Source organism: Microcebus murinus, chromosome 3 (genome assembly GCF_040939455.1).
Source record: "Microcebus murinus isolate Inina chromosome 3, M.murinus_Inina_mat1.0, whole genome shotgun sequence".
Classification (NCBI taxonomy): Eukaryota; Metazoa; Chordata; class Mammalia; order Primates; family Cheirogaleidae; genus Microcebus; species Microcebus murinus.
This window is the reverse complement of record NC_134106.1, coordinates 20405929-20431767: the sequence shown is the minus strand read 5'-3', so window position 1 is coordinate 20431767 and position 25839 is coordinate 20405929. Positions and strand designations below refer to the sequence as shown.

At 35.1% G+C, this 25839-nt stretch overlaps 1 protein-coding gene and 1 non-coding gene across 14 annotated transcripts in view; one reads left to right on the top strand and one right to left on the bottom strand.

Annotated features, from left to right (window-relative positions):
* The window catches only part of DTNB (dystrobrevin beta), a 247434-nt gene that overhangs the window by 47999 nt on the left and 173596 nt on the right, over window positions 1-25839 (top strand). For 12 of the 13 annotated variants that reach the window (XM_076000601.1, XM_076000603.1, XM_012788139.3 and 9 more), the window contains one exon: window positions 18936-19021. The exons of the other annotated variant lie outside the window; for it this stretch is intronic. In XM_076000601.1, coding sequence (XP_075856716.1) covers window positions 18936-19021 — 86 coding nt within the window. The remainder of the gene's footprint in view (window positions 1-18935; window positions 19022-25839) is intronic. 13 annotated transcript variants of the gene reach the window in all.
* Window positions 14695-14798, bottom strand: LOC142870311 (U6 spliceosomal RNA). Its single transcript, XR_012918738.1, has one exon. It is a non-coding gene; the product is annotated as a U6 spliceosomal RNA (small nuclear RNA).

Below are 25839 nucleotides of genomic sequence, written 5' to 3'. Positions count from 1 at the left end.
AGAAGGAATAGGTCAACCCCTGCAAATGGAAGAGGCCTAATTTTTAATTTTTTAAATTGACATAATTATTATATTTATGATATACAGAGTGATGTTTGGATGCATATAATATATAGTGATCAAATCAGGGTAATTTAGCATATCTATCATCTCAGATACTTATCATTTCTTTGTGTTGGGAACATTCAATATCTGCTTTCTAGCTATTTGAAGTGATACATTAACTTGAGTCATCCTACAGTGCTACAAAACACTAGAATGTATTTGTTCCATCTAGCTATAATTTAGCATCCTTTAACTAGTATCTTCCTGTTCCTGCTTTCCCCCAGCCTTCCCAACCTCTAGTATCCTCTGTCCTTTATTCTTAAAAAATGTTTTTATATATATATATATATAGGCTAAACATGTTTAAACATCAAACATGTTTAGTTTAAATTATTTTTGTCAGTTATAAAAAGAGTGTCATACTGTATGTATTATTATCTGATTTACTTTTTTCATCCATTAATATATTTTAAAGATTTATTCTATTGCTTGTAGCTATAGTTCAATTATATTGTCACTGTTGCATAATAGTCTGTTACTATACTATTTTGGTTTTTTTCCATGTTTTTGCTTTAACAAACAACACTGTTTGCAGTATTCTTATATGTGTGTCCTGTACATGTATGCAAGTATTTCTCCTGGTCCTGTGTTGAGGGATGGAATTGCTGAGTTGTGAGGTATATGAAAGTTCAACTTTAGAAGATAATGCCAATTATTTTTCCTGGTTGTACCAGTGCATAAGAGATCTTTTTGATCCACATTCTCCAAGCCTTAGAATTGTTAGGCTTTTTAGCTTTTGCTAAATGACATCACGTTGCCATGATTTGCATTTTCTTGATTGCTAAGTGCGACTTCATATGTTTATTGCCTGTTTGTTTCTTTTGCAAAATGCCTCTTTGTGTCTTTTGCCTGTTATTCCAGTGTGTTGTTTTTTTCTTTTTGTATTGAATTGTTTGAGTTCTTCATATATTCTAGGTAATCTTTCTTGGTTATGCATGTGCTTATCTTATCCTAATTTGTAGCTTGACTTTTAACTTAATGTATCTTTTTCTTGAAATACTTTTTAATGAAAAATTTCAAATATATACAAAAACAGGAAGAATATTACAATAAAACTTGACATACATATCACTCAGCTTCAACAGCGCAACAGATAGGCAGTCTTATGTCACCTCTACCCCTAGCTCTCCACCTCACCTACCTCTTCCCTCTTTCCCTCTTCCCTGGCTTATTTGAAGCATATGTCAGATGTCATAGCATTTCATATATATAAATATTCTAGTGCATGCATATATCTGAGAGATGGGACTCTTAAAAAATTATCTCACCTTGGCCGGGCGCGGTAGCTCACGCCTGTAATCCTAGCACTCTGGGAGGCTGAGGTGGGCGGATTGCTTGAGGTCAGGAGTTCAAAACCAGCCTGAGCAAGACCCTGTCTCTACTAAAAATAGAAAGAAATTAATTGGACAACTAAAAATATATATACAAAAAATTAGCCAGGCATGGTGGCACATGCCTGTAGTCTCAGCTACTGGGAGGCTGAGACAGGAGGATCGCCTGAGCCCAGGAGATTGAGGTTGCTGTGAGCTAGGCTGATGCCATGGCACTCACTCTAGCCTGGGCAACAAAGTGAGACTCTGTCTCAAAAAAAAAAAAATTATCTCACCTAAAAATTAATAAACAGTAATATCTTAAAATATCTACTTTTCCCATTTTCCTCTTGTAAACTTTTATTTTTTAATGTTTTATTTGACTTGAGATCCAAATAAGATTCATGTATTGCACTTGGTTGGTATTCTATTAAGATGCTTTTCATTGGTAGGCTCTCCCTTCTTCTTTCTCTGTATCTTAGAGATTACAGTATGCAATTTTGATTTCAAAGTCTAATATTAACTTGGTACCATTACTCTTTTTCTGCATAATGAAAAGACCATAGGATTCTTTAATTTCATTTATTACTTCATTGTGGTTGTGTATTTTTATTTTATATATTTAATTTATGGGTAAATCTGTGGGTAAATGAAATGATGTTAACTGCATAAAAGAATAAATAAGGTCTGCTTGATTTTAAACATACTAGTTTTGTTGTTTTTCATTTCTTCTTATATTTTCAAGCCTTCATCAGGAATTATTTTCCTTCTTCTTGAAGACACCCTTTGGTATTTCCTTTGTGCAAGCTAGATTGTGCTACATTCACTTGTTTTTGTTTGAAAATTTCACCTCCATTCTTTAAGAGTATTTTCATTTGGAATACAATTCTTGATTGACAGTGAGTTTCTTTTATTTTAAGAATGTCGTTCCAGTATCTTTTTGCTTTTATCATTTCTGTTGAGAAGTCAATTATAGATGTAATCTTTCTTTGGTAGTGATCTCTCAATGCCCTCTGGCAACTTTTAAGATTTTGTTTTTGGTTTTAAGCAGTATTACTATGGTATGTCAGGGTGTGATTTTCTTTGTATTTACCCTACTTGTAGTTCATTGAGCCTTTTGTATATGTAGTTTGATATACTTCATTGTTTCAAAAAATTATCATTTTCTCTTCATATGTTGTTTCTTCCCAATTCTCTCCTCTCTTCTGGGACTTTAAATACATGTATAGTATATCTTGTTACTATCTTCTCAATATTTTCTTACCATCTTTTGTCAATTTTGCATCTATTTCTTTCTCTGGGCTTCATTCTGGGTAATTTTTCCTATAAAATATCTTCCAGTTTACTTATTCTGTCTTTACTACTGTCTAATCTGCTTTTAAACCTATCAAGTTCTTAATTTTAGTGATTTTTTTTTTCAGTTTGGAAGTTTATATATGATAGATTTAACTGCCAAATATCTCATTCTTATCTCTTATTCCTTAAATATTATTAAGCATAGTTATTTCAAGATTTGTACTTATAATCTAATATCTGGATTTTCTGTAGGGTTTTTGTACTATTAATATTTATTGTTTCTGATTTTCACTCATGATGTCTTATTTCCTATTTGCCTTGTTATTTGTTATTATATGCCAAATATTACATAGCAAAATTATTTGTTATTTATTATGTACTAGACATTATATTGTAGAATTATTTGCAGGAATAATTTGAGGCCTAGGAATAATTTGAGGCCTTCAAAGAGGACATATGTTTTCTTCTGCCAGGTGCTTGGAAACCTTAGCAATCCAGGATTATCTCATTTCAGTTTCTGATTCATTCCCTATGAGGACCTGTTTGCATCTGGACACTGTTGCTTTTAGGTGCAGCCTTTGGGCTCTCAACCAGAAGTACCAAGGGTAGGAGTCTGCAGTTTTACCAGGATCCCTTCTTCCTTGGCAGGTCCAAGTTCCCATGTGCTTTTAGCTCTCAGTCCCATGAAAGAGTTACTGTGCACTTCAGCCTTTTTGCTTTCTCCTCTGAAATCAGGAAATCACTTGCATGGAAAAGTGATTTCATCCATTACACTGACCTCCCTGGGCATCCAACCTTCCCTGCATTTGGTAACTCAGTTGTTCTTATTTGCATTCAAGGAGACTTTTCCCATCTTTTCTTTTTTGCTCAGAGGAAGAGTTGATCAGAATCAACTAGTCTGCTATTACCAGCAGCTTGTTATTTTTTCATGTGTTTCTGGTTCTTATTTTTTGTTTTTCTGACTGTTGGCATTATCTGTTGGCATTATCTACTCTGACTCTATTCTCTTTATTAAAGTTTCTCACATTCAATTCTTTAACTTTCTCTATTTCCTTTTAGAATAGTTTATCAGTTTACCTTTTTTTTTTTGAGACAAAGTCTCACTTTGTTGCCTGGGCTACAGGCTGTGGCATTAGCCTAGCTCACAGCAACCTCAAACTCCTGGGCTCAAGTAATCCAACTGCCTCAGCCTCTTGAGTAGCTGGGACTACAGGTATGCGCCACCATGCCCAGCTAATTTTTTCTATATATTTTTAGCTGTCCAATTAACTTCATTCTATTTTTGGTAGAGACGGGGTCTTGCTCTTGCTCAGGCTGGTCTCGAACTCCTGAGCTCAAGTGATCCACCTGCCTCAGTCTCCCAGAGTGCTAGGATTACAGGCGTGAGCCACTGCAGCCGGCCTATCAGTTTACCTTTCTATTCACTAATTTGTTCTTCATCTGGAGCCATTCTACTGTTCCTTCCATCTTTTATGTTATTTTTTAGCTATTATATTTTCCATATTTAATATATATGATTGATTCTTTTTCATGATTTGCGTTTCTTTTTTCATGTTAATAATGGCTTTTTAATATATGTTTATTATTTTAATTCTTGGTTGATTTGTTCCAGTACTTATAATTTTGAAAATGGTATACGTTGTCCTTTTTTTTTAAAGAAGTGTACCCCTGTGTCGAAGGACTGGCCAACGAGTAGATATTTGTTGTGGATGTGGACAAAACTTGGACATGTGGACTGGAGTATCCCTGTGCAGGCATAGTCCTTTGAAGTGTAGGTGTGTGCTGGAGGTGGGAAGGAAAGGAAGTCAGGCTTTCCCTATGTGGGAATGTGAAGTGTCTTATGGTTCTAAATATGTACTTGGCTTTCCTGGTCATTATAAAGGTATATTAATCAAGGTATAAGGCTAGGAAGATATTCTAGTTAATAATTTGTTAGCTTGATTGATCACTTTAAATATTTAGACATAATAGACACACGAGCCTCCCTTTGTAATCTTGTTGCTATAGGGGCAGGCCTGTTGGCAGCCTTTGATTACATCATTGTAATTTCTGCAAAAAGTCTTATCTTTTTAGAAGACCCATCTCATTTTGAAATGCTTTTCTAAACTTGTCATATGTTAATCCTGATAGGGCATTCTTCTTGGATAGTTATTGTTTTCTATGTTTTTCACCCCTTGTGTAAGAAAGGAAAATGTTCTATAATGAGTTCCTGAGAAATTCCTCTAATAATTTATTTCTGACTGTTGAATCTTATTTTTTCCACTTATGTTATTCATCAATTTCTGTTTTATAAGTAAGTCTAAGGCCTTCACCAAAAGTGTGTTGGTTTGGAGGTATAATGAAATTCCGCCTTAAAAATGGAACACACCTGTAAAAACTGACATCTGATGAAACTAAGTTTGGATAAAATCTACAAAATACATCTAAATTTAAAAAATACAAAATACAGTATTGAACATATAATTAAAAGGCCCAGGGTTATTGTTTACTATCTAAAATAACACATAGTAGAAAATATTCTTGCTAATTTGAATAATCTAAAGATTGTTTTAGTATAAAGACTTTTGTATGTCTAATTTATGATGGATTTATATGAAAAAAATTTCTATGTAGTTGCAAATATGGCCAACAACCATTTAAAAATCTTGTTTTAGCACTTTAATTTTGATACATTTAAGTGGTTCCATAGTTCTTTCTTAATAGTGAATATTTAAAACAAAATAATATAAACAAATCAGAAACCAAGTAGTCCATTTTAAATAAAAGCAAATGTATTTCTTAAATTCTGAATCTGCCCAGTTAGCATATTATGGAATGGACATAGCTGAAAAAAGATAATATTAGGTTAGAGTCTTCCTCATTAGTGATTTTTAAACAAAACTATAATTTCCTGGGAGGCACAAACATTTCATGTGTTTATGTACAGTATTTACTTACATCCCTGCTTGTTCTTAGAAGAATTCAAGATGATGAGAAGAAACTCAGCCAAATAAAATCAGAGTACTAGTGCTGAATGGGACAATTTTCCACAATTGTAGTGCATTTAACTCTTGAAAGGATGTGATCATAGCTATTTGAGGAAATTTCCAGGAGATGATAGAGAATGAGATAGGGGTTTTGAATGTTCCAAAATAGTGAAATCCTAAAAGAGAACCTAGTGCAAAATGGAGAAAAACAGCTGCTCTGAGGGGGAGTGGAGCCCAGCTCCCTGCACTGCCTCGCTGCCGGACTGGTGCCACTGTCCATGGATCTCCTGATGATGTGTGACGTGATGCTACCGAGACGACTTTGCGGAGCTCCAATCTACTCTAAGTATCTGTATTACTCAGGGGGCAGACATGAATGAAGTTAAAGTACCCATCACTTATTTACTCTGTATTTTGTAGCTTTTCTCCCAACAGTAGTCATGCGTATGAACTAATTCCCAAACAAGAATCTTCCCAATTTCAGGATATGCAGAGTTTGCAAAGGGTTCACCATTAGCTAATATTTCAGATTATTTTTTGTTTATTTTTGTCCTTATTTTTTTTCCTTTTTATAAGGTTGCTTTTTTTTTTTTAAAGAAAGGGCAGAAGAAAACACCCTTTTTCTGAATGTGTTGCTTTTTCCATGCCTTTGTTTTTTTTTTTTTTTTTTTTTTTGAGACAGAGTCTCGCTTGTTGCCCAGGCTAGAGTGAGTGCCGTGACGTCAGCCTAGCTCACAGCAACCTCAATCTCCTGGGCTCAAGCAATCCTTCTGCCTCAGCCTCCCAAGTAGCTGGGACTACAGGCATGCACCACCATGCCCGGCTAATTTTATATATATATATAGGCCAATTAATTTCTTTCTATTTATAGTAGAGACAGGTCTCGCTCTTGGCTCAGGCTGGTTTTGAACTCCTGACCTTGAGCAATCCGCCAGCCTCGGCCTCCCAGAGAGCTAGGATTACAGGCGTGAGCCACCGCGCCCGGCCCTCCATGCCTTTGTTTTTTTTCTGAAACTGAAGAGAACGTTAGTAAGGAGTCCAGAGAGGCTTCTCCAATCCATTCAAAGCTCACCTCCAAAGTAATCTGATTAAGACACTATTTTCATCATGTAACTTCCCACTTCAGAAACCTTCAGAGACTCCCAGTGGTTTTGAATTAAACTCGTATTCATCAGTTAGGGCTGATGACCGCTGTCCTTGCCTCCCTGCTCACACCAAGCTCTAATTAAGATCCTTGAGGCACTCTTCAGTCTTCCTAGTCTGACATGCTCATTTTTCCCTCCACGCATTTTTATATTCTCCCCTCAACCCCCAATTGCTGCCCCATCTGTGTGGGAATACCCAGCCTCCTTTTCTTCTTCTGTCCCAGTCTTTTCTATTTGTCAGGATTCAGCCCAAGTTTTTACCTACTCTGTAGCCTACCTTGTTATCACCAATCCCATTTTCACCCCTTTCATGACCTCTAGTTCTTGTTTGTATCATTTTGACTTTTAATTACATAATATTATAAACTGCTTCATAAGTGTACAAATTAGATTGAAAGTCCTTGAGAGCAGAGATTCTACTTTATATTTCTTTGATTCCTCAATAAGTATAATGCTAGATTCTAAATAAATGTTTGTAAGGTTAAAATCAAAAGGCTGGGTGCAGTGGCTCACGCCTGTAATCCTAGCACTCTTGAAGGCCGAGGCGGGCGGATCACTAAAGGTCAGGAGTTTGAAACTACCCTGAGCAAGAGTGAGACCCCGACTCTACTATAAATAGAAAGAAATTAAATTGGCCAACTAAAAATATATATAGAAAAAATTAGCCGGGCATGGTGGCACATGCCTGTAGTCCCAGCTACTCTGGAGGCTGAGACAGAAGGATTGCTTGAGCCCAGGAGTTTGAGGTTGCTGTGAGCTAGGCTGATACCACGGCACTCTACCTCGGGCAACAGAGTGAGACTCTGTCTCAAAAAAAAAAAAAAAAGAAAAGCAGCAGATATTCTGATTGTGATAAAATTGAATAATATTCTAAGTTGATTTTACTTGATTAAGCTGTTTGACATTTGCCAAATGGATTCTTGATTTGCAGTTGATTATTGCATAATCCATTAACTGTGAAGTTTTATAAATTAATATTAATTGGGAAAATATGAGTTTTTGAAAATCAAAGAGAAATGCTCTTATTACTTTCAGCTACATGTGATAATAGGACTGGTAATAATGTTTCTAAAAGAAAAATCTATTTTCATGCAAGAAACACTAATTTATGGTTGGCAGCATCCACAATTGTTTGCTAAAAATATAGAAACAGCTTGTTTTCTTAAGTAAAAAATGCTCCCCATAGTCTTGTTTTCAAAGGTAGTAATTTGAATACTCTTATTAGTGTAAAGCTAGAAACATCATACAGATTAGGTTAGCTTAAATATTGAAAGATAGGCAGAATTTGAGACTTTACTGAACTGAAACGAACAAGTTCCCATGCAGAGGGCACAGGTGAGGATTGCAGAGGCTTCTGAAGGTATCTACATGTTAAAACATAACAGTGGTTATTCACGGTGACTCACTGTCTGCTTAGCTTGGCACAGAGCTAATAATGGTGTTTTCTCAGTGTTGGTTAATAAGAACTCTTTTTAGAAGTCATGTGCATAGTTTGTTTTTCAGACTGTAAAATGATAGGTCTATGGAAATGAATCATGCAGAGGAGTCTGAGAGAGAATCTTCATGTTTCTTATTGAGGGAGGGTGCTCCCTGCAGGGCTTCTGTTTGGGTGGGGTTAAAATAACAAGTTTCTTCTCACCTGTCATCCTCAACAAATATTACCTGTTTATCTTTTCATTTTAGTATCTTGATATAGTGGTTAGTATTCACTGTTAATGGTATTATATTTTAAATGTTAACCTGCTAATCAACTCTCATAGGCCAGTGAATTATATTATTTGTGATGAAACCAGGTTAAATTTTCCAAATCTTGTTTGGAAAGAATTGATTCTGGTATATATTTGGATTTTACATTGGAAGTAGTAAAAACATGGATGTTTATGAGGTTATGTGTGCCATGGCCAGGGTCAACTAACTGTTCAGTTTTATGTGTAACTTGACCAGTGTATACAGAATAATTTAAGATGTCTGATGGGAAGGATCAAGAATGACTTTTTCCAAGAAGAAAGAATCAGTTAAGTGAAGGACATAATCATGGGGTATTAGCCTACTAAGTAGCTACAGTTTTCTTTCTGCTTGCCTCTAATTGCAGAGGAAGAATGCTGGAGCTCTAAAGAAACATTAGAAAAGTGAAAGTGCAGCTTTCTCCTCACTTTGTTTGGGGCAGTCATAGGAAGTTGTAGTTAGGCTTAAAGTAAGTAGACTGAGGGATTTCAATGCCAAGAAAAGTATCCAGAGCCAAGGAGTAAATGCTGAAGTTTGGCCTTCAAAGCAATTAGTTGTGAAGAGGGAGCTAAGTTTTTTTCTTTTTGAAGGAAAAAATACAAATAATGTGATTTTCGGAAGCAAGGATTTTGAGAATAATTCACTAATTTTATTGGATGATTTTCTTCATGCCAAGTTATACTTAGATTTTAGAATAAGTATCTTTAATACGTATCTGTAGCTATCTTTAAACATACCATTTATTAATATTGTGTGTATTTTTGTTTATATTAATATTTCCTTTTGAAGAATGAACAAAACTTTTGATTTATTCACAGTACACAGTACAAACAGTTCACAGTACAAACTGTGAACCTAAAGTTATAAATGATGGTGTGATAAGTGGGGAAAATTAGTTTGAAATTAAGACCAGAGCCTACTCCCGCACTCTCAGGATGCATAGTTACATACTTATGTTTCTTTTTTTAAGGACAATATTTTATTTATATATTTATTTTCTCTAAAATCTATTTTTTTAATTTTTATTTTTAATTATTGTGGGTACATAATAACAGTTGTATATATTTATGGGGTATATGTGATGTTTTAATATAGGCATATAATGTATGCTGATCAAATCAGGGTATTTAGGGTGTTCATCACCTCAGTCTTTTATCATTTATTTGTGTTAGGAACATTCCAATTCTACTCTTCTAGTTATTTTAAAATATGCAATAAATTATTGTTAATCTCATTGTGCTGCTGTATACTAGATCTTATTCAGTCTATCTAACTTTACTTTTATACCCATTAACCAACCTCTTTTAACTCCCTTTCCCTGCTACCTTATAAATATATTATTATTTTTTTTCTTTTTTGAGACAGGGTCTTACTCTGTTGCCTAGGCTAGAGTACAGTTGTGTCATCATAGCTCATTGCAGCCTCCTGGGCTCAAGCAGTCCTCCCAAGTAGCTAGAACTACAGGTGCGCACTGCCCTCCACCCAATTTTTAAATTTTTTTGCAGAGACGAGGTTTCACCATTGCACAGGCTGGTCTCGAACTCCTGAGCTCAAGCGATCCTCCTCCCTCAGCCCCCAAAGTGCTAGGATTACATGTGTGAGCCACCACACCCAGCCAATATATTCTTAAACATAAAGACTAAGAATTTTCTCAAAATCTCTTGTTTGTAAATTTATCTCCCTCACTTTTACTATGATCCTTAATTTCAGATACTTCTACTTTTACCTGAACTTAAAACTCCTTCAACTTTGTATATTCTCTTTATCTTATTGAGATACACATTGACCCTTAGATGCATATCCCCCCACTCTTAATAAGGCATGTGATGTAAAGCACACATTCATTGGGTATCTGAAAGTACATACTGGCTGAGAGGAGAGAAGAGCCATGGTCTGTTGGATGGGATGTTATGTGTGGGGACTTCTGTGTGGCTGATGTGAACAAGAAAAATGGACCTAAGAAATGATGTGTTAAGGGACCACACATTACTGGTAACAATTAGTTGAGGGGTTAATGAGTCCTCTTACTGTGAGGGACTGTATGCCTGATCTAGGTTATTCTGTAAATGAACAGACTCCTTGATCAGAGACCAGCCCTTAAGACTAGTAGTAATCCTAATGAATGGAAAAGGATTTAAGTGTTTTAATGCTGATCCAGGGTAATTGAGAATTATAATTGTTATTTTATATTTGAATATAAGACATTCTGAATCAAGGACTATTATTTATAACAGTTGAGTTAAAGAATATTTTGAATAACTGTGCAAACTGTTGTAAAATACTAGTGCTTCTAAAACATTAGAGATTAGGAAAAAATGTTGTATAAGTGCTAATTATTGTAATAATTTTTAGAAGTAAAGATGTCATAGTACCCATTAAGGCCCGTTGTATGGGGTTTATGGATGGGTACTAATGGGTTAAGTCTCCACTAAAGATTTGAAAGTGTGCCCTGGCTTTCTTGGTAGTATGCTGGGCTCTGCAGCATTTTGCTGTCTGTCTGCATAGATAGCATCAGTTTCTTCTCTGAAGCAAGGGATAGATTTGGAGCCAGAAAGATTTATACAAACACAGTATGATTTTCTTTAATCTTTTACTATAGCTTTTTTTTTTTTTTTTTTTTTTGAGACAGAGTCTCGCTTTGTTGCCCAGGCTAGAGTGAGTGCCATGGCGTCAGCCTAGCTCATAGCAACCTCAAACTCCTGGGCTCAAGTGATCCTGCTGCCTCAGCCTCCCGAGTAGCTGGGACTACAGGCATGCGCCACCATGCCCAGCTAATTTTTTTCTATATGTATTAGTTGGCCAATTAATTTCTTTCTATTTATAGTAGAGATGGTGTCTCGCTCTTGCTCAGGCTGGTTTCGAACTCCTGACCTGGAGCAATCCGCCCGCCTCGGCCTCCCAGAGTGCTAGGATTACAGGCATGAGCCACCGCGCCCGGCCTACTATAGCTTTTGATTTATCATTGTCAACACAATAAAAGCTAAAGACTTACTATTGCATTCAAAGCTCTGTGTTAGTAGTTCTCAGCTCTGGATGCATATTAAAATAACATGGGGAACTTTTTCAACATAACAAGGACAAGATGGGGTTTACGCATCTGAATAGTATCTTTATTCTCATATCCTATTGAGGATTTGTATGGGTTTAGAACTCTAAGGACACACAAAAAATTGTCTTATTGATTTCTACAAAAATACCCTATTGTGAATTTGATCAGAATTTGTGAAATATTAATAATAAGAAATACACATATTGGTTTTTGCCCCCCTAGTCCTTAGCACAAAGCTCCTGAAACCTGTGTAATTTCCTGAGCAGTAGAGGTGGTAGGAGAATCTTTTGTTCTAATGTTTGATCTCTGTCCAGGTTCCTGAGACACAGCTCCTAATACCCTTATAGATAGGTGCTAGGAGAATCTTTTGTTCTAATATTTGGGTTTTGACACCCAGTTCCTTACACTGAGCTCCTAATGCCTTTGTAATTTTCTGAGTGAGAGAGTATTTTTTGTCCTAAGGAGGCTACTCTCAGTGGGCTCCTGGATAGCCTCAGGAGATGGGTTGGTTACTGGGGGAAGCACCATGTGATTAGAGAGTTGGAACCTTTCAGCCCTACCCCCTAACCTTGGGAAGGGGAGAGGGGCTGAAGGCTGATCACCAGCGACCAATGATTTAATCAATCATATCTATGTAGTGAAGCTTCCACAAAAGGATCAGGTTTAGAGAGCTTCTAGATTGCTGAACACATTGAGGTTCCTGGAAGGTGGCATACCCCGGGAAGGCATGGAACCTCCCCTTCCCACATATTTTACCCTATGTATCTCTTGCATCTGGCTGTTAATCTGTATGCTCTTAATATCCTTCATAAATAAATGGGTAGATATAAGTGTTTCCTTGAGTTCTGTGAGCTTGTCTAGCAAATTAATCAACCCAGTAGGAGGAAGTTGTGGGAACTGCTGATTTTATAGTTAGTTGATCAGAAGTATAGGTGATAACCTATTACTTGTTACTGACATCTGAGGTTGTAGAGCAGTCTTGTGGGACTAAGCTCTCAACCTTAGATGGGATCTGATGCTATCTCCAAGGTAGATAGTGTCAGAATTGAGTAAGATTGTAGGACAGCCAACTGGTGTCCTCTTGAGAATTGCTTGGTAGAGAAATAACCCCCTATACATCTGATGTCAGAGTGAAGTGCTAAATAAAGTAATGTGTGAGAGAGTAGGGAAAAAACAGTGTTGTTTTGTTTTTTCCTGTCTACTCAGAGGATTGCATTAAATCACAATAGGATTCTGATCAGTTTACAGAACATTAGTCTCTGCCCCCATAGTCTTCTATTAACGGATATTTTGATTACATTTTACCTATATTGAGTCTTCTGTTTTATGAACATGGTATATATCTCTATGTCTTTTTTGATTTCTTTCATCAGTATTGTGTAGTTTTCAGCATACATTATCAAATAGAGAAAGTTCCCTTCTTTTCCAAGTTTTCTGAGAGTATCAGAAATCAATGTGAATTTTTTCTTCTGCATCTATTCAGATAGTCATACTGCTTTTCTCTCTTGTTAGTTTGTTGAGATGGTGAATTATATTGATTAGTTTTCAAATGTCAAACTAGTCTTATGTTCTTGGGATAAAGCTCCCTGGGTTGTGATTTTTGTCCTTTTTTTATATTGCTACATTTGATTTATTTTCATTTTACTAAAGATTTTTGTGACTGTGTTCATGAAGGATAATGACTTATTGTTTTCCTTAATCATAAAGTCTTTATGTGTCTTTGGTATCAGAAATAATGCTGGCCTCATAAAGAGTTGGGAAGTATTCCCTCCTTTTTTAATAACCTGAAAGAGTGAATGTAGAAGTGCAATTATTTCTTTTTTAAGTGTTTCGAATTTTCTAGTACATTCCTCTGAATGAAGAGCTTTCTTTTTTAGAAGGCTTTAAAGCATACATTCAGTTTCTGTAAGGGATATGGGTCTATTCAGGTTATCTATTTTTTCTTGAGTGAGCTTTAGTAGTTTGTGTTTTTCAAAGAGTAATTTATATCTGTCCAGTTCATCCAAGTTGTTGAATTCATGGACATAAGGGTTTTTTTTGCTAATACTTCCTTATTATTTTTATAATGTCTCTGGAACCTGTGGAGATTGTCCCCTCTTTCTTTCTTGATACTGGTAATTTTTTTCTTCTTTTTTTTCTTAGTCTGTCTAGAGATTTATCAATATTACTGATCCATTCAAAGAACCAGCTTTTGGTTTCATTGATTTCTCTCTATTATTTTTTTATTTTCAATTTCATTAATTTCTTCTTTTATTTATAGTATTTTTCCATTTTTTTTCTTTTGGGTTTAATTTGCTATTCTTTTTCTAATGTCCTAAGTTGGAGGCTTAGATTATGACTTGAGAATCTTCTTCTTTTCTAGTATAAGCATTTTTAATATTTATAATGTGAGAAGTGCCCACCTTTTCATTCCTCTCTTTAGGCTGCCTACTTCCCAACCTGGAGCCAAGCAATGTTGTTATTTTCTCAGTATCTTTTCACAGATAGTTTATACACATATGAACAAATATATAAGAATATTATTTTTCTCCCTCCTTTTTAACATAATTACTAGATAGCATTCTGGCAATTATTTTGTTCTACATCTTGCTTTGTTTTTTAAATTTTTTTATTTTTAGCAGTCTACCTTGGATATGACTCTATCTATATCTTTCATATGTTATTCTTTTTAATAATAGCATAGTCAGTCTTTTGTTAATGGAAATATTTTTTCTTTTTTTTTATTTAATCATGTTATGGGGGTACAAATATTGTTAAGGTTATGTATATTGCCCTTGCCACCCCTCCCCCTGTTAATGGAAATATTGATTACTTCCAGTCTTTTGCCAGTAGAAACATGCTGCAAAAAGTGACTGTGAATATGCACATTTGAAGACATCATTTCAGGCATCTTGAGAGTGTAAATTCTTTAGGAAAGGAAAGGAATAGTTTTCTACTATTTTTTTCCCTCATGTGTGTTTAGATAACATGCTGTCTCTTTTGTTGAAGGGCCCACTTGACACAGAGAGATAGAAATGATTGCATTTCTACACCAACTCTTCTTCTTGGTCTATCCAAATTACTCAAGACATATCCAGAGTTACTTTCATTTTATTATTTTTTTTATGGAATGCTTCACAAATTTGCATGTCATCCTTGTGCAGGGGCCATGGTAATCTTTGTATCATTACAATTTTAATATCTATGCTGCCGAAGCAAGCACCACTTATTTTCATAATAATTCCTTTACTTAAGTATTAGAACCAATAATAATAATCACTTTCAAAGTCAGTAGGTTCCTGAGGGAAGGCATGTCTTAGGTGCTGTGCTTTTGCTTCAAGACTATTGTCAATCTCAGCATTGCTAGTACCCTCCGTATCTGCAGGTTCCGCATCCTAGGATGTAGCCAACCATGGATATGGAGGGCTGAGGGCCAACTGAGGGACTTGAATATCCTTGGATTTTGGTATCTGTAGTGGTTCTGGAACCAATACCCCTCAGATACCAAGGGCTGACTGTACATAACCCTCAGAATCTTATCAGTTCTTGTGCCAGTGGTTTGATATTTACCAACAAGTAGCTTTCTATCTTTCTTTTTTTTGGTAAAGAGTATCAATAAATATTATACCTATAGTATAGGCAATAATTGATGTTTTGTTTGTCATGCTCATGGAGTAGTTTAAAATAGAGGGTTTGAAAATATTCCTCCATAAGAGAAGAATGGATAAAATGCAGCATATTCATATGACAGAATACTACTAGCAGAATGAACCAATAGTATATGTAACACCTTGATAAATCTTGAAGATATTATGTTGGTAGAAAGAAGACACAAAAATGCCTACTGTAAGATTCCAGTTATTTGAAGTTCAAGAACTTGACAAATCTGACCTATGATGCTAGAAATCAAGAAAGAGAGGTTACCACTGTGGGAGGTGGTTTTAGGAAGGAGGTGCTTCTGGGTGCTAGTAACGTTCTGTTTTTTGACCTGACTCTGGTTACATGGATGTGTTCATTTTGTGAAAGTTCATTGAATGAACTTTCAGTGTTCATGAAGGAACATTTTGTGGAAGTTCACTTATGAATTATGTACTTTTTTGTATGTTCATTAATAAAAAGTTTTAAAAAAGACATAATACAGAATTAACCAAAGGCATATTCATTGATCACGGTTAGAGCTTAATGCTTAATAAAACCAGAGATATGACTTACTTTTTTCTGTCCTATATATTTTCTCTTTTTAAAGTGACATTTTTTTTTTTTTTTGAGAAGACGAGTCTTGCTCTGTTGCCCTGGCTTGAGTGCAGTGGCGTCATCATAGCTCACTGCAACTTCTAATTCCTGGGTTCAAGTGAACCTGCTGTCTCAGCCTCTCAAGTAGCTGGGACTACAGGCACACACTACCACATGTGGCTAATTATTCTATTTTTTGTAGAGACAGGGTCTCACTCTTGCTCAGGCTGGTCTCAAACTTCTGGCCTCAAGCGATCCTGCCTTGGACTCCCAAAGTGCTAGGATTACCCAAAGTGAGCCACTGTGCCTGGCCAAGATTCTTTTTTTAAATAGTTTTTTATTGAGAAATATAAGAGACATCTATAGAAAAATACATAAATACAGTTATAATGAGTCATTATAAAGCAAATATCCATATAAATACTACACAGGTCAAGACATAGAATGCTGTTGGTACTCTGGAAGCCACTGTGTGACTTTCTGTGCTGTAGCCCTCCCTCAGATATACCTAATAGCCTGATTTTTATGGAAATATCTTCTAAGATTCATTTTTACTTTCTTTCTTTAGTGAGATTTCTTGGATATTCTTCCATCAAATTTGTGTCTGCTAAACATGTTTTGAGCAACTTTACCTATAAAATGTCAATAGCTGTGTAGCAAGGCTCACTCTCCTGTCCGTGAGCACCTCCTCTTCATTCTTGCTCTGCTGGTCATTAGGCACTCTTAATCTTGCTCTGGACTACAGCAATAGTTTCTCTTGTTGCTTCATCTTTCTGGCCCACTTTATTTCGGGATAGAAGCTGTATCCATCAGAGTTCTTAAGTTGTAAGTAATCTCAAGCATCTCTGGCTAAGGTACCGTATTTCCCCCAGAATAAGACAGGATCTTATATTTATTTGTCCTCAAGAAAATACCCTAGGGCTTATTTTCAGGGGATGTGTTATTTTTTTTTAAATACGGTACAACAATCTACATTTATTCAAATATAGTTAAGTCTTCTTCTGGAACATCCCCGAATTCCAAACCCCGAATTCCATCCTGAATTTCTTGTGACTCTATTTCTTTTGGAACCATTGGCCCCAATCTCTCATGTCTAGCAATAGAGCTCTCATGGGGCAGATGAGAAGGGCTGCTTGTCTTCTTTACGGGTCTGTCTTCTTTATGGCTCTGGGCCGAAATGCATGGGTTGTGCAGATACACTGTATAGCCACACCCATCACTAGGTCTTATTTTCAGGGTAGGACTTATATTGCGCAAATGCTTAGAAATCCTGCTAGGGCTTATTTTATGGGTAGGTCTTACTTTCAGGGAAACATGGTATTAAAAGGATGTGGGTGACCCACAGACTTCTCTGGGAAGGTTGGGAAAGCAGGCTTGAAGACTATATCACTACGAGCAAAGCGCAAAATCATTCTACAAAACTGTCTCATGAAGACACCTCCTCTTTGGGCACAAACATTGCTGCTTGTGCACCAGACATATTGACCGTGGACTCTGGGTGCTGCCCCAAGAATCATGGTCTCTGCTGCTTCAGGACACCAGACATAACGGCTCCTGTACTGAATCCCCACCAGGTAGATTCTTCTGAAGTTCCTGCTTCTTAAAGTGAATCATTTCCTATTGAAGTCTAGAGTGAGTACATCTTATTGGTGGAGCTGTGTCATGAAGAAAAAATGGGAGAGCAAAGATATGTTTTTTTTTCTTTCTTTGTACTTTAATAATGAGAAGTGTGCTTATCTTGTAGACTCAGCATTTGGATGTTTGGTGTAAAAAATAAAAAGTCCACAGTAAAAGGTCTGTATCAATCTGAGAAATCCATTCTTTTTTACCTAACGATCTGTCTTAGCCACTGACTTTTCTCATATGATGTAGTGGATATTTGACGCAGGAATATTCCTTATCATTTCTAGGTGTCATATTGCCCTATACATGGAGCAGTATCTTTATTTCTGAAGAACTATATATTTTAAAAACTCCACCCTAATTTTAGATAGTTGAGGGATTCTTATTTTATCTTATGAATAAACTCAAGGAGATGTAATAGTTAACAGTCCTACTGTAACATACATTGATATTTTCTGGTGATGTTTTCACAGAGAACCTTGTGGTTTATAGATCATTTTCCTTTTTTCAGGTGTGATCTTTCTGTGTACAAAGATGGTTTTGAAAATGGGAAACACTCCATTAGGACCATTAGTGAATACAAATAAGATGATATATACTTTTCAAAACCAAGACAATATAGCTCTCTTTATTGCAAAAGTATTTTACTCTAAGTTACTGTGAAACTTTATGAACAGAAGCTTTTAAAAATCAACATAAAAGTCCATTGTTAATTTATTACATATGATAACTTTCACAACCAGCTAGTGGCTTTTATCTGCTATGAAATCTGGGCATAGTTGAATGGATGAAATCACGGACATGTTGGGTCAGCAGGCCTTGGTTCTGCTGGTGGTGTGCAGCATTACTTTTGGCAATTCATTTATATTCTTCTACATTTCATCTTTCTAGTTCCTAAACAAGAATTAATATTACTATCCCTTCCCCTTCACTTTTCTCACTGTGGTATATGAGAAGATCTGAGACAGATGTAATTGAGCTTCTTAGAATAAACACATGGTAACATAAACATTGTTACAGTAAAAACAAAGATGAGTGTACTATAAAATCTTTATAGCAGTGTGTGCCCTGTTGTTTAGTACAGAACAATAAACTGTTGTTATAATATCCTGATATAAAGACACCTCTCAATTATGTTCAAACCTAGTGGCCCTTCAGTTTTGAATACTTGAAAACTGCAGATGTGGATTTAATGGGTTTAATTGATAGGACATTTACTTCAGGTCCATCTGTTTGGCCTCTGCCTACATAGCCAATATAAATTACTTTACAGAACGTTTCTAAAACTCACTTCCAGATAATTCAGGTTAGCTTTATCGTACTTCATCTAGCATAGATGAAGCCTTAATTCTACAAAGGAAAAAAATCCAGGATTTCTAAATATGGTAAAATTGTAACATATAAGGACAGGAATCACTTTACTGGTTGCTCAGTATTTAGTGATACATTTGATTGCTTTTGTGGTTCCAAATAGCAATTATTTCTAATATAATTTATTTTTCAGTGAGGGCCGAGGCAAGTTGACGGTATTTTCAGTTAAAGCTATGTTAGCAACCATGTGTGGTGGAAAAATGCTGGACAAATTGAGATGTAAGTATTTTCATATTATTTGAAAAATTTTATTTTCAAATTAGAACTTTTAAATAGTTTTAAATGAATGTTTTCAGAATTTTAGATGATGCTATGTTGAGCTTTTTTGGTTTATTACCACATCATGCACCATGCAGCAGTTGGCTCACAGTGTGTACATTTTTCAAATGGAAAAATTTATTGTTAGTGTTTTTTAAAATGAGAAAACCGAAGAGATTCAGAGCAGTGATGTTGACATTTTAAAAATCCTTTTCAAAGTGTTTTCCATACTATTAAAAATTGTGCTTGAAGATAATTATGTTGAGAGTTTTTAGTCAGAAAATCCATTTGATTACTTATACCAGATTTGGTCAGTTTTAGCCCTTAATCATTCCATTCTTCATCAGGCATTTGCTGTGAGTAAACTCTAGTACCTTAGAGTCAAGTTCAGTTATTTAGAAATTGATAGCCTGGATTTTTTTGTTTCCCAGTTATCTTTCCTATTGTTTTTCTTACTATCTTGGCATTTTACTATTCACTGAATACTATCTACTGTTCACTAGAAACTATAAAAAGGTGGTTAGATTAAATCATAGGAGATGAAATTCATAACTATTTAATTTTGCTACTAAGGTTTTTATTTATTCAATCATTAGATAGTTACTAACTGCTGAAGATATGCTAAGCATTGTGCTGGGGCTTTACATATATTTTCTCTTGCAAACCTTAAAATTCCTTTGAGCAGCAGGTGGTATTTTCTTCATTTTATAGATGAGTTAACTCAGGGGGCAAAGCTGGAATTTCAACTCAGGCTGTCTAACTTCAGAGCTCCATTCTGAGCTACTTAGTTGTACTCCACTATGTTAGAGCTATAATGGGAGACACACATGTAATTTCGGCATGGTGTTTAGAGTGCCATAATACAAGTAGCCATAGAGTAAGAAACTCAATGTCAGCTTTCAGAGGGATGAGATTGAAATTGTGGGTTTTGATGAAGTGTTGGGATACTCTGAATTTATTTGTTGAAAAAATTGGGTTGTCTTGTAGCATTTCTCTTAGACTGGATTTGGATAATTGCATCCTTATGTTGTTCCTTTGTGCCCTGCTTTTTAAAATTGAAAGATATAGAGCCTTGATCAAATTCAAGTACAAGTTTTCGGGTAAGGTTACTTCATAGGTGAGTTTGTTTTCTGTGCTTTTTCTTACATGTTACCATGACATTGAAATTTGGAAAGCTAGATAGCCCACTAGATATAGATTTAGATAATCTAAAGAAAGATCTTAGATAATGTGTTTGGCCAACTGTCATCTAGTTTATCTTCATTTCAAAATTACCAACATATTTCTTTGTAATTATTGTTTTACTTAAATACTCTTCTGAGGTTTTTCACGTGGTATCTTAAAATATTACTCTTTGGGGCTGAAATTTCTTTCATATTTTCTTAATTCAGCACGATTTTCTGAGGAAGATAATAGAATATAGATGAAAAATTGTATTTCATTCAGACACAAAGAAAAGGAAAGTTGGAATTTTGTCTGTTTTTTAACAATGATGATACCAGGTGAAAAATGGATGTACCATCTTTATTAGTGTTGGGGAGACTGGTTGAAAAATTACAGTAGTAGAAAATTGATTATATAATTGCATATTCTAGATGACTCTGGAGTCTTTAAGTTTCTATGATTAAATCTGCTACATTTACACAGAGCCAGTTCACCTGGCACATAGTAAGTACTTAAAATATTGCCAAATATAAATCATTGGTTCAATACTAAAATTACTCCAATTCTCTGTTGTAACTGTTAGTGCAAAAGTGCAAATTCTAGTACTGTATGAAGTATGGAAGGGATCCAGATGATAGCAGTTTTTTTGATGTGGCTTCTGAACTTCTTGGGAGGAACACAAAGTTACCAAGATTTGACTGGCACAAAAAGCACACCCGCCAAGGCAAAGGTAACATGTCAGTGTGCTCAGGAGTGCAGGTCATTGTACACAGTGTATGGATGGCTATGATGCAAAGTGTGCTAGGGTGCTAACCACCATGCTTATCTTACTCAGATAGATTTTTCAAATGTGGTTTTATCTCTTTCATGCTCAAAATTATAGTTTCTCTACCAACTGTAGCTCTGTTTCATTATTTTTATTGTACTGTAGTTATTTTGGCTTGGGAATGAGACATTTGACATATGTAAAATTTTCAGGTGTTGAAGCTATCTCTCTACTTTTGAGTCATCCAGGGTGGATGATTTAATCAACCATCCACTTTAAAATGTGGTCTTTCCCTTCCATCTTAATTAAACAGAACTTGCTGATCATAATTTAAACATTTTCTTCTCTTAGGGATGTCATTTTCTGATGCATTTAGGACTGATCATGAAACCTAGGGTGGTTTATCCCTTCTTATATTTTGAGACTATGTGCTTTTTCAGTTCTTGAGTTTGTTGTTGTTAGTGGTGGTGTGTGTCCTTTATCACTTGCAAATGTGTATTTTCAGTGTAAAGGTTTCTAGAAATCTCTCCTTGCTTCTGATTTACCACTTTTAATATGCTACTGACAGAGAAAAAAAAAATAACCAAATTTCTTAGCCTTCTATTTAAAGTAAGGATTTAAAATTATTATGAGAGAAGCACTGGAACTTGTATAACGTGATTGTCAGTTATGGCTATTGTGAGAACCTTTTCCTCCTCGTTTTCTAGTTCTCAGCCACCTACTTAGTTGAGGTGGTTGAATAATGGTGCAGCCAAAAGGAAGATATAACACTATATTGTATCATCAAGTGATATTTGACCCTTTATTCATGTTCTTCTGCCTGTTTATTTCATTGTTTTAATTCGTAGTTGCTCCAGCGTCTTCCTACTGATTGCACTCTGTTTATTAATTTTTTCATTTTATAAGATTTTCTAATCTATGAAATATGTCTTAGCATTTCTATTCTTCTTCTTCTTCTTCCTCTTCCTCTTCCTCCTCCTCCTCCTCCTCCTCTTCTTCCTCCTTCTTCCTTCTTTCTTCTTTCTTTTTTAGATAGAGTTTCACTCTATTGCCCCAGCTAGAGTGCAGTGGCGCAATCATAGCTCACTGCAGACTGGAACTCCTGGGTGCAAGCTATCCTCCCAAGTAGCTGGGCTTACAGGCATATGCCACCATACCTGGCTAATGTTTTTCTTATTTTTTTATAAATACAGGGTCTGGGTATGTTGCTGAAGCTGGTCTCTAACTCCTGGCCTCATGTAATCCTCCTCACTTGGCCTCCTAGAGTGCTGAGATTACAGGAATGAATGAGCCACCGTGCCTGGCTTGCTTTTCTTCTTTTTACTTTGATATTTCTGCCTTTTACTTTCTTAGGATTTTTCCTACAATTTTCTCCCCTCTACCTTTTTAATTTGACTCTTTTTTTTGCTTTATTTTAGTGTCAAGATAGCATTTGAAATGACTTAACAAATATTTGTGCTTTTAGTTTGAAATATTTCTTAGATTTTTTAGATTTGTCTTAAGACTTTCTGTCTCCAAGTATCATTCATTTACAGAAAGGGTTAACTGTTGTGGCCATTAGGAACTGTATCCTACAGTCAGAGGTAACTTACATCAGGATTCTAAATACCAATACTTTATACTCAGAATATAGGAAACAGCATGATCAAAACTCAATAATGTCAGAAACCCAAAATATAACTCAAGAGAACAAAATGTGTAGACTATAAAGCCCATCATTTATTAAACCATACTTGTCAATTAATTTAATTATGGGATTTTTCTAATTCTGCTATTTGTTTTCTAAGAAACTTAATCTCCTCTTATTCAAATTGCATCTAGTTGCACTAAAAAATAGGAACAAATGATTCATAAAATTTATCGTAAAATTCATTAAAAAACTGGTGCTACCAAAGGGCAATTTAACAATATGTATAAGGAAGGCTGTAAAAATACTCATATCCATTCACGCAGTCTACTTCTTGAGTTATCCTAAGAAATTAAGCAGAAGTGTAACCCAAGTTTTATGTATATTTGTAGTAGCACTTTTTGTAATACATAAAAACTTGAAGCAGGTTTAGTGCCCAAGTGAGAGCAAAGTTAAGTTTTGGGACACCCACATGATAGAATATAATGCCTTTAAAAGTATGTTTCAGATGACAATGTGTAAGTGTAATATGGTTTTAAACAAAAATTTGTTATGCACATAGAAAAATAAGAAATATACCATAGAGATAAGAGGGATTTTCTCTGGGTTGTAACACAATGGTTTTATAATAATAATAATTTATATTATTTATCTTTTTGCATGTTTTTGATAGACTGCACTTTCTTTTTTTTTTTTTTTTTTTTTTTTTTTTTTTTCTTTTTTTTTTTACCAATACAAGTGCATTGAAGACTGCACTTTCAATAGCCAGAGAAAGATATCCTGAGGTTCTTTCTACCTGTTTTTGCCCAGAATGGCCTGTTCTCACTGACATTTCAATTGTTTGCTTCCTTGATGTTTCCTTAACATACTATAGAAGGGCCTCTCTTTGAAAGTAAACAGCTTTTACCTGTTCAAAATTTAGCCTCCTCCGCTATAGTCTTTTAAGCACTTGTTGCTGCATATTTAGCCTCACTGGTTTATGTTAACCATCCCTTCTCCTCAGTAGAGGGAAGTGGCTGTTGAATCTGAATGGGTGATACCCATGTTTACGTTTTGCAAATAACTAAAATGTTTTAGAACTAGAAGCAAGTAAGAGATAAGCCCTAAATCTGTATTTTATGAATAAGGAAAAAAAAAGAAGAAGAAGGAGAAGAAGATAAAGGAAAATAAAAATCAAGCAAGGTCTGGAGCCTTGTCAAAGGTAGTTCTTTGGCTGAATCAAGCCCAAGTCATCCTGAATACCACCTCTCAGCCTCATTTTGACTGAAGGAATGATAGGGCATATTAATGACTTTGGGAATACAGTAAGCACTTAGACTTAGTTGTATATAAATATTTATAAACATACAGATGTGTGCACATATTTTTGTGGGTTATGTTGCTCAGTGATAGAAAGATGACTGGAGGTGAGAGTCATTTGCCAGAGAAAGCTCCTATAGAAAAGAAAATGGGTTTCCATTTATAGGCTTGACTCTTTAGTCTAAACAGCCCTATCATCTTACAAAACAAGTGTATAGTTGGTCATGTGGGGATGAAAGAGGAGTGGAAATAGATGGCTAAATATATAAAACCAGGGTCATTATCACCAGAAAACAAAAATCAAAACATAAGTAATACTGTTAGATCAGTGGCATTATTTTGCCCATTGCACAGAGGATAGAATATTTTAAACATTGTATACACACATACATTTGAGGGCTTGATGGTGAGCTTTTCACAAGGGAGAAAGCTTCCTTTTTAGCTGGAAACAACTATTGGAGAATTAACATACTATCTTTCAGAGGTTTATAAATAGAAAGAGAATTACTGGGGAAATTAACTGGGGATCTGGGAACTAATTTAGTACCTTAATGCCAGAGGGTTTAGGTCTTTAATTAGAGGACTAGCTTATTTATATATATATATTTTTTTATTAAAGGGTATTGTCGTATTTATTTCTTTGGTAAGATCTTTATATATGTACATAGGTAAACTATAATAACTTAGATTCATTGTTAAACTTCATTTAAGATGAAAAAATTAGCAATAATATTTATTTTTCTTCTTACAGATAAAGGAAGCCTATCTAAAACAAAAATATTGTTTTAAGCCAGTATCTCAAGAAGTAATGAATTACTTCACTGTGCCTTCGATTTTTGGGTCTAGTAGTATTTCTCTTATTAAAATAAACATGTTTCTACTTGTTCTCTTATTCTAATATGAGTTTATTAAATTATAGTTTCTTTTTTATGAACTTAATTTTTTTTACTATGCATCTATTCATATGACATAGTAACTAAATGTAACTGAAAATGATACTTCTTGTGTGGGGGTGGTTAGTTATTTCACTATCCAATCACTCCCTTTTATTACTCTGAATGAGTTAGATGTAGATTTGTTGGTGTGGGTGTATACACGTATATTTTTGAGATTGCAGAGCTATACAAATGTATATTTATGTAATTTGTAGCTGAAGTCTCTGGTCCTGAATATTTCCACCATTAGTGGCCATAAGTTAATTGTTAGTTTATCAGTTATGAATACACTGAGTGGCAACAGAAAACTTTTAACTCACAGTGGCTTAAGTACATTAGGATTTATTTTTTTTTCATGTAAAAAGGCTGGTAAGTCCAAAGGCTGGTAAATCTAGAGTTGGTACCATGACTTATGGATATCATCAAAGACTTCAGTTCTTTCTGTCTTCCTGTTTTGCTATACGGCTTTCTTCCCTAGGGTCATAACATGACTACTTTATCCTAGGCCTTATGTATTCATTCCAAGCAGAAAGAGGGAAAAAGTGCCTCTATTAGGAAGCAAAAGGTTTTCCAGAAATCTACCCCAAATACAATGTACAAAGGGGGCTGAGAATTCACTTTTTAAGCAAGTACACTCCCATTTCAGAAAGAGTCAAGGCTAAGTTAGTGAGCAAGAAGGGGAAACTAGATATTGAATAGGCACCTTGCAGTGTCTGCCACCTCCAATATTGACCCTTTGTTTTCATTCAGATTTAATGAATGGTTACTTTCCTCATTCTAAGAATAGCAGCCACCTATTCAAAAATTAAATTACTTACATTCTTCCTTCCTTTGAAGAGCATTAGTTATTCATGTCATTGCTAACATTTTCACAGTTCTCTATCTGCAGTCTAGAACTGTGGGAAGTACTTTGTTTCTGACTTTCTGCAAGATGGTCCACTTGAAATTTTGCTGATTAGTTCAAATACAGTTATGTTCAAAGCTAAGT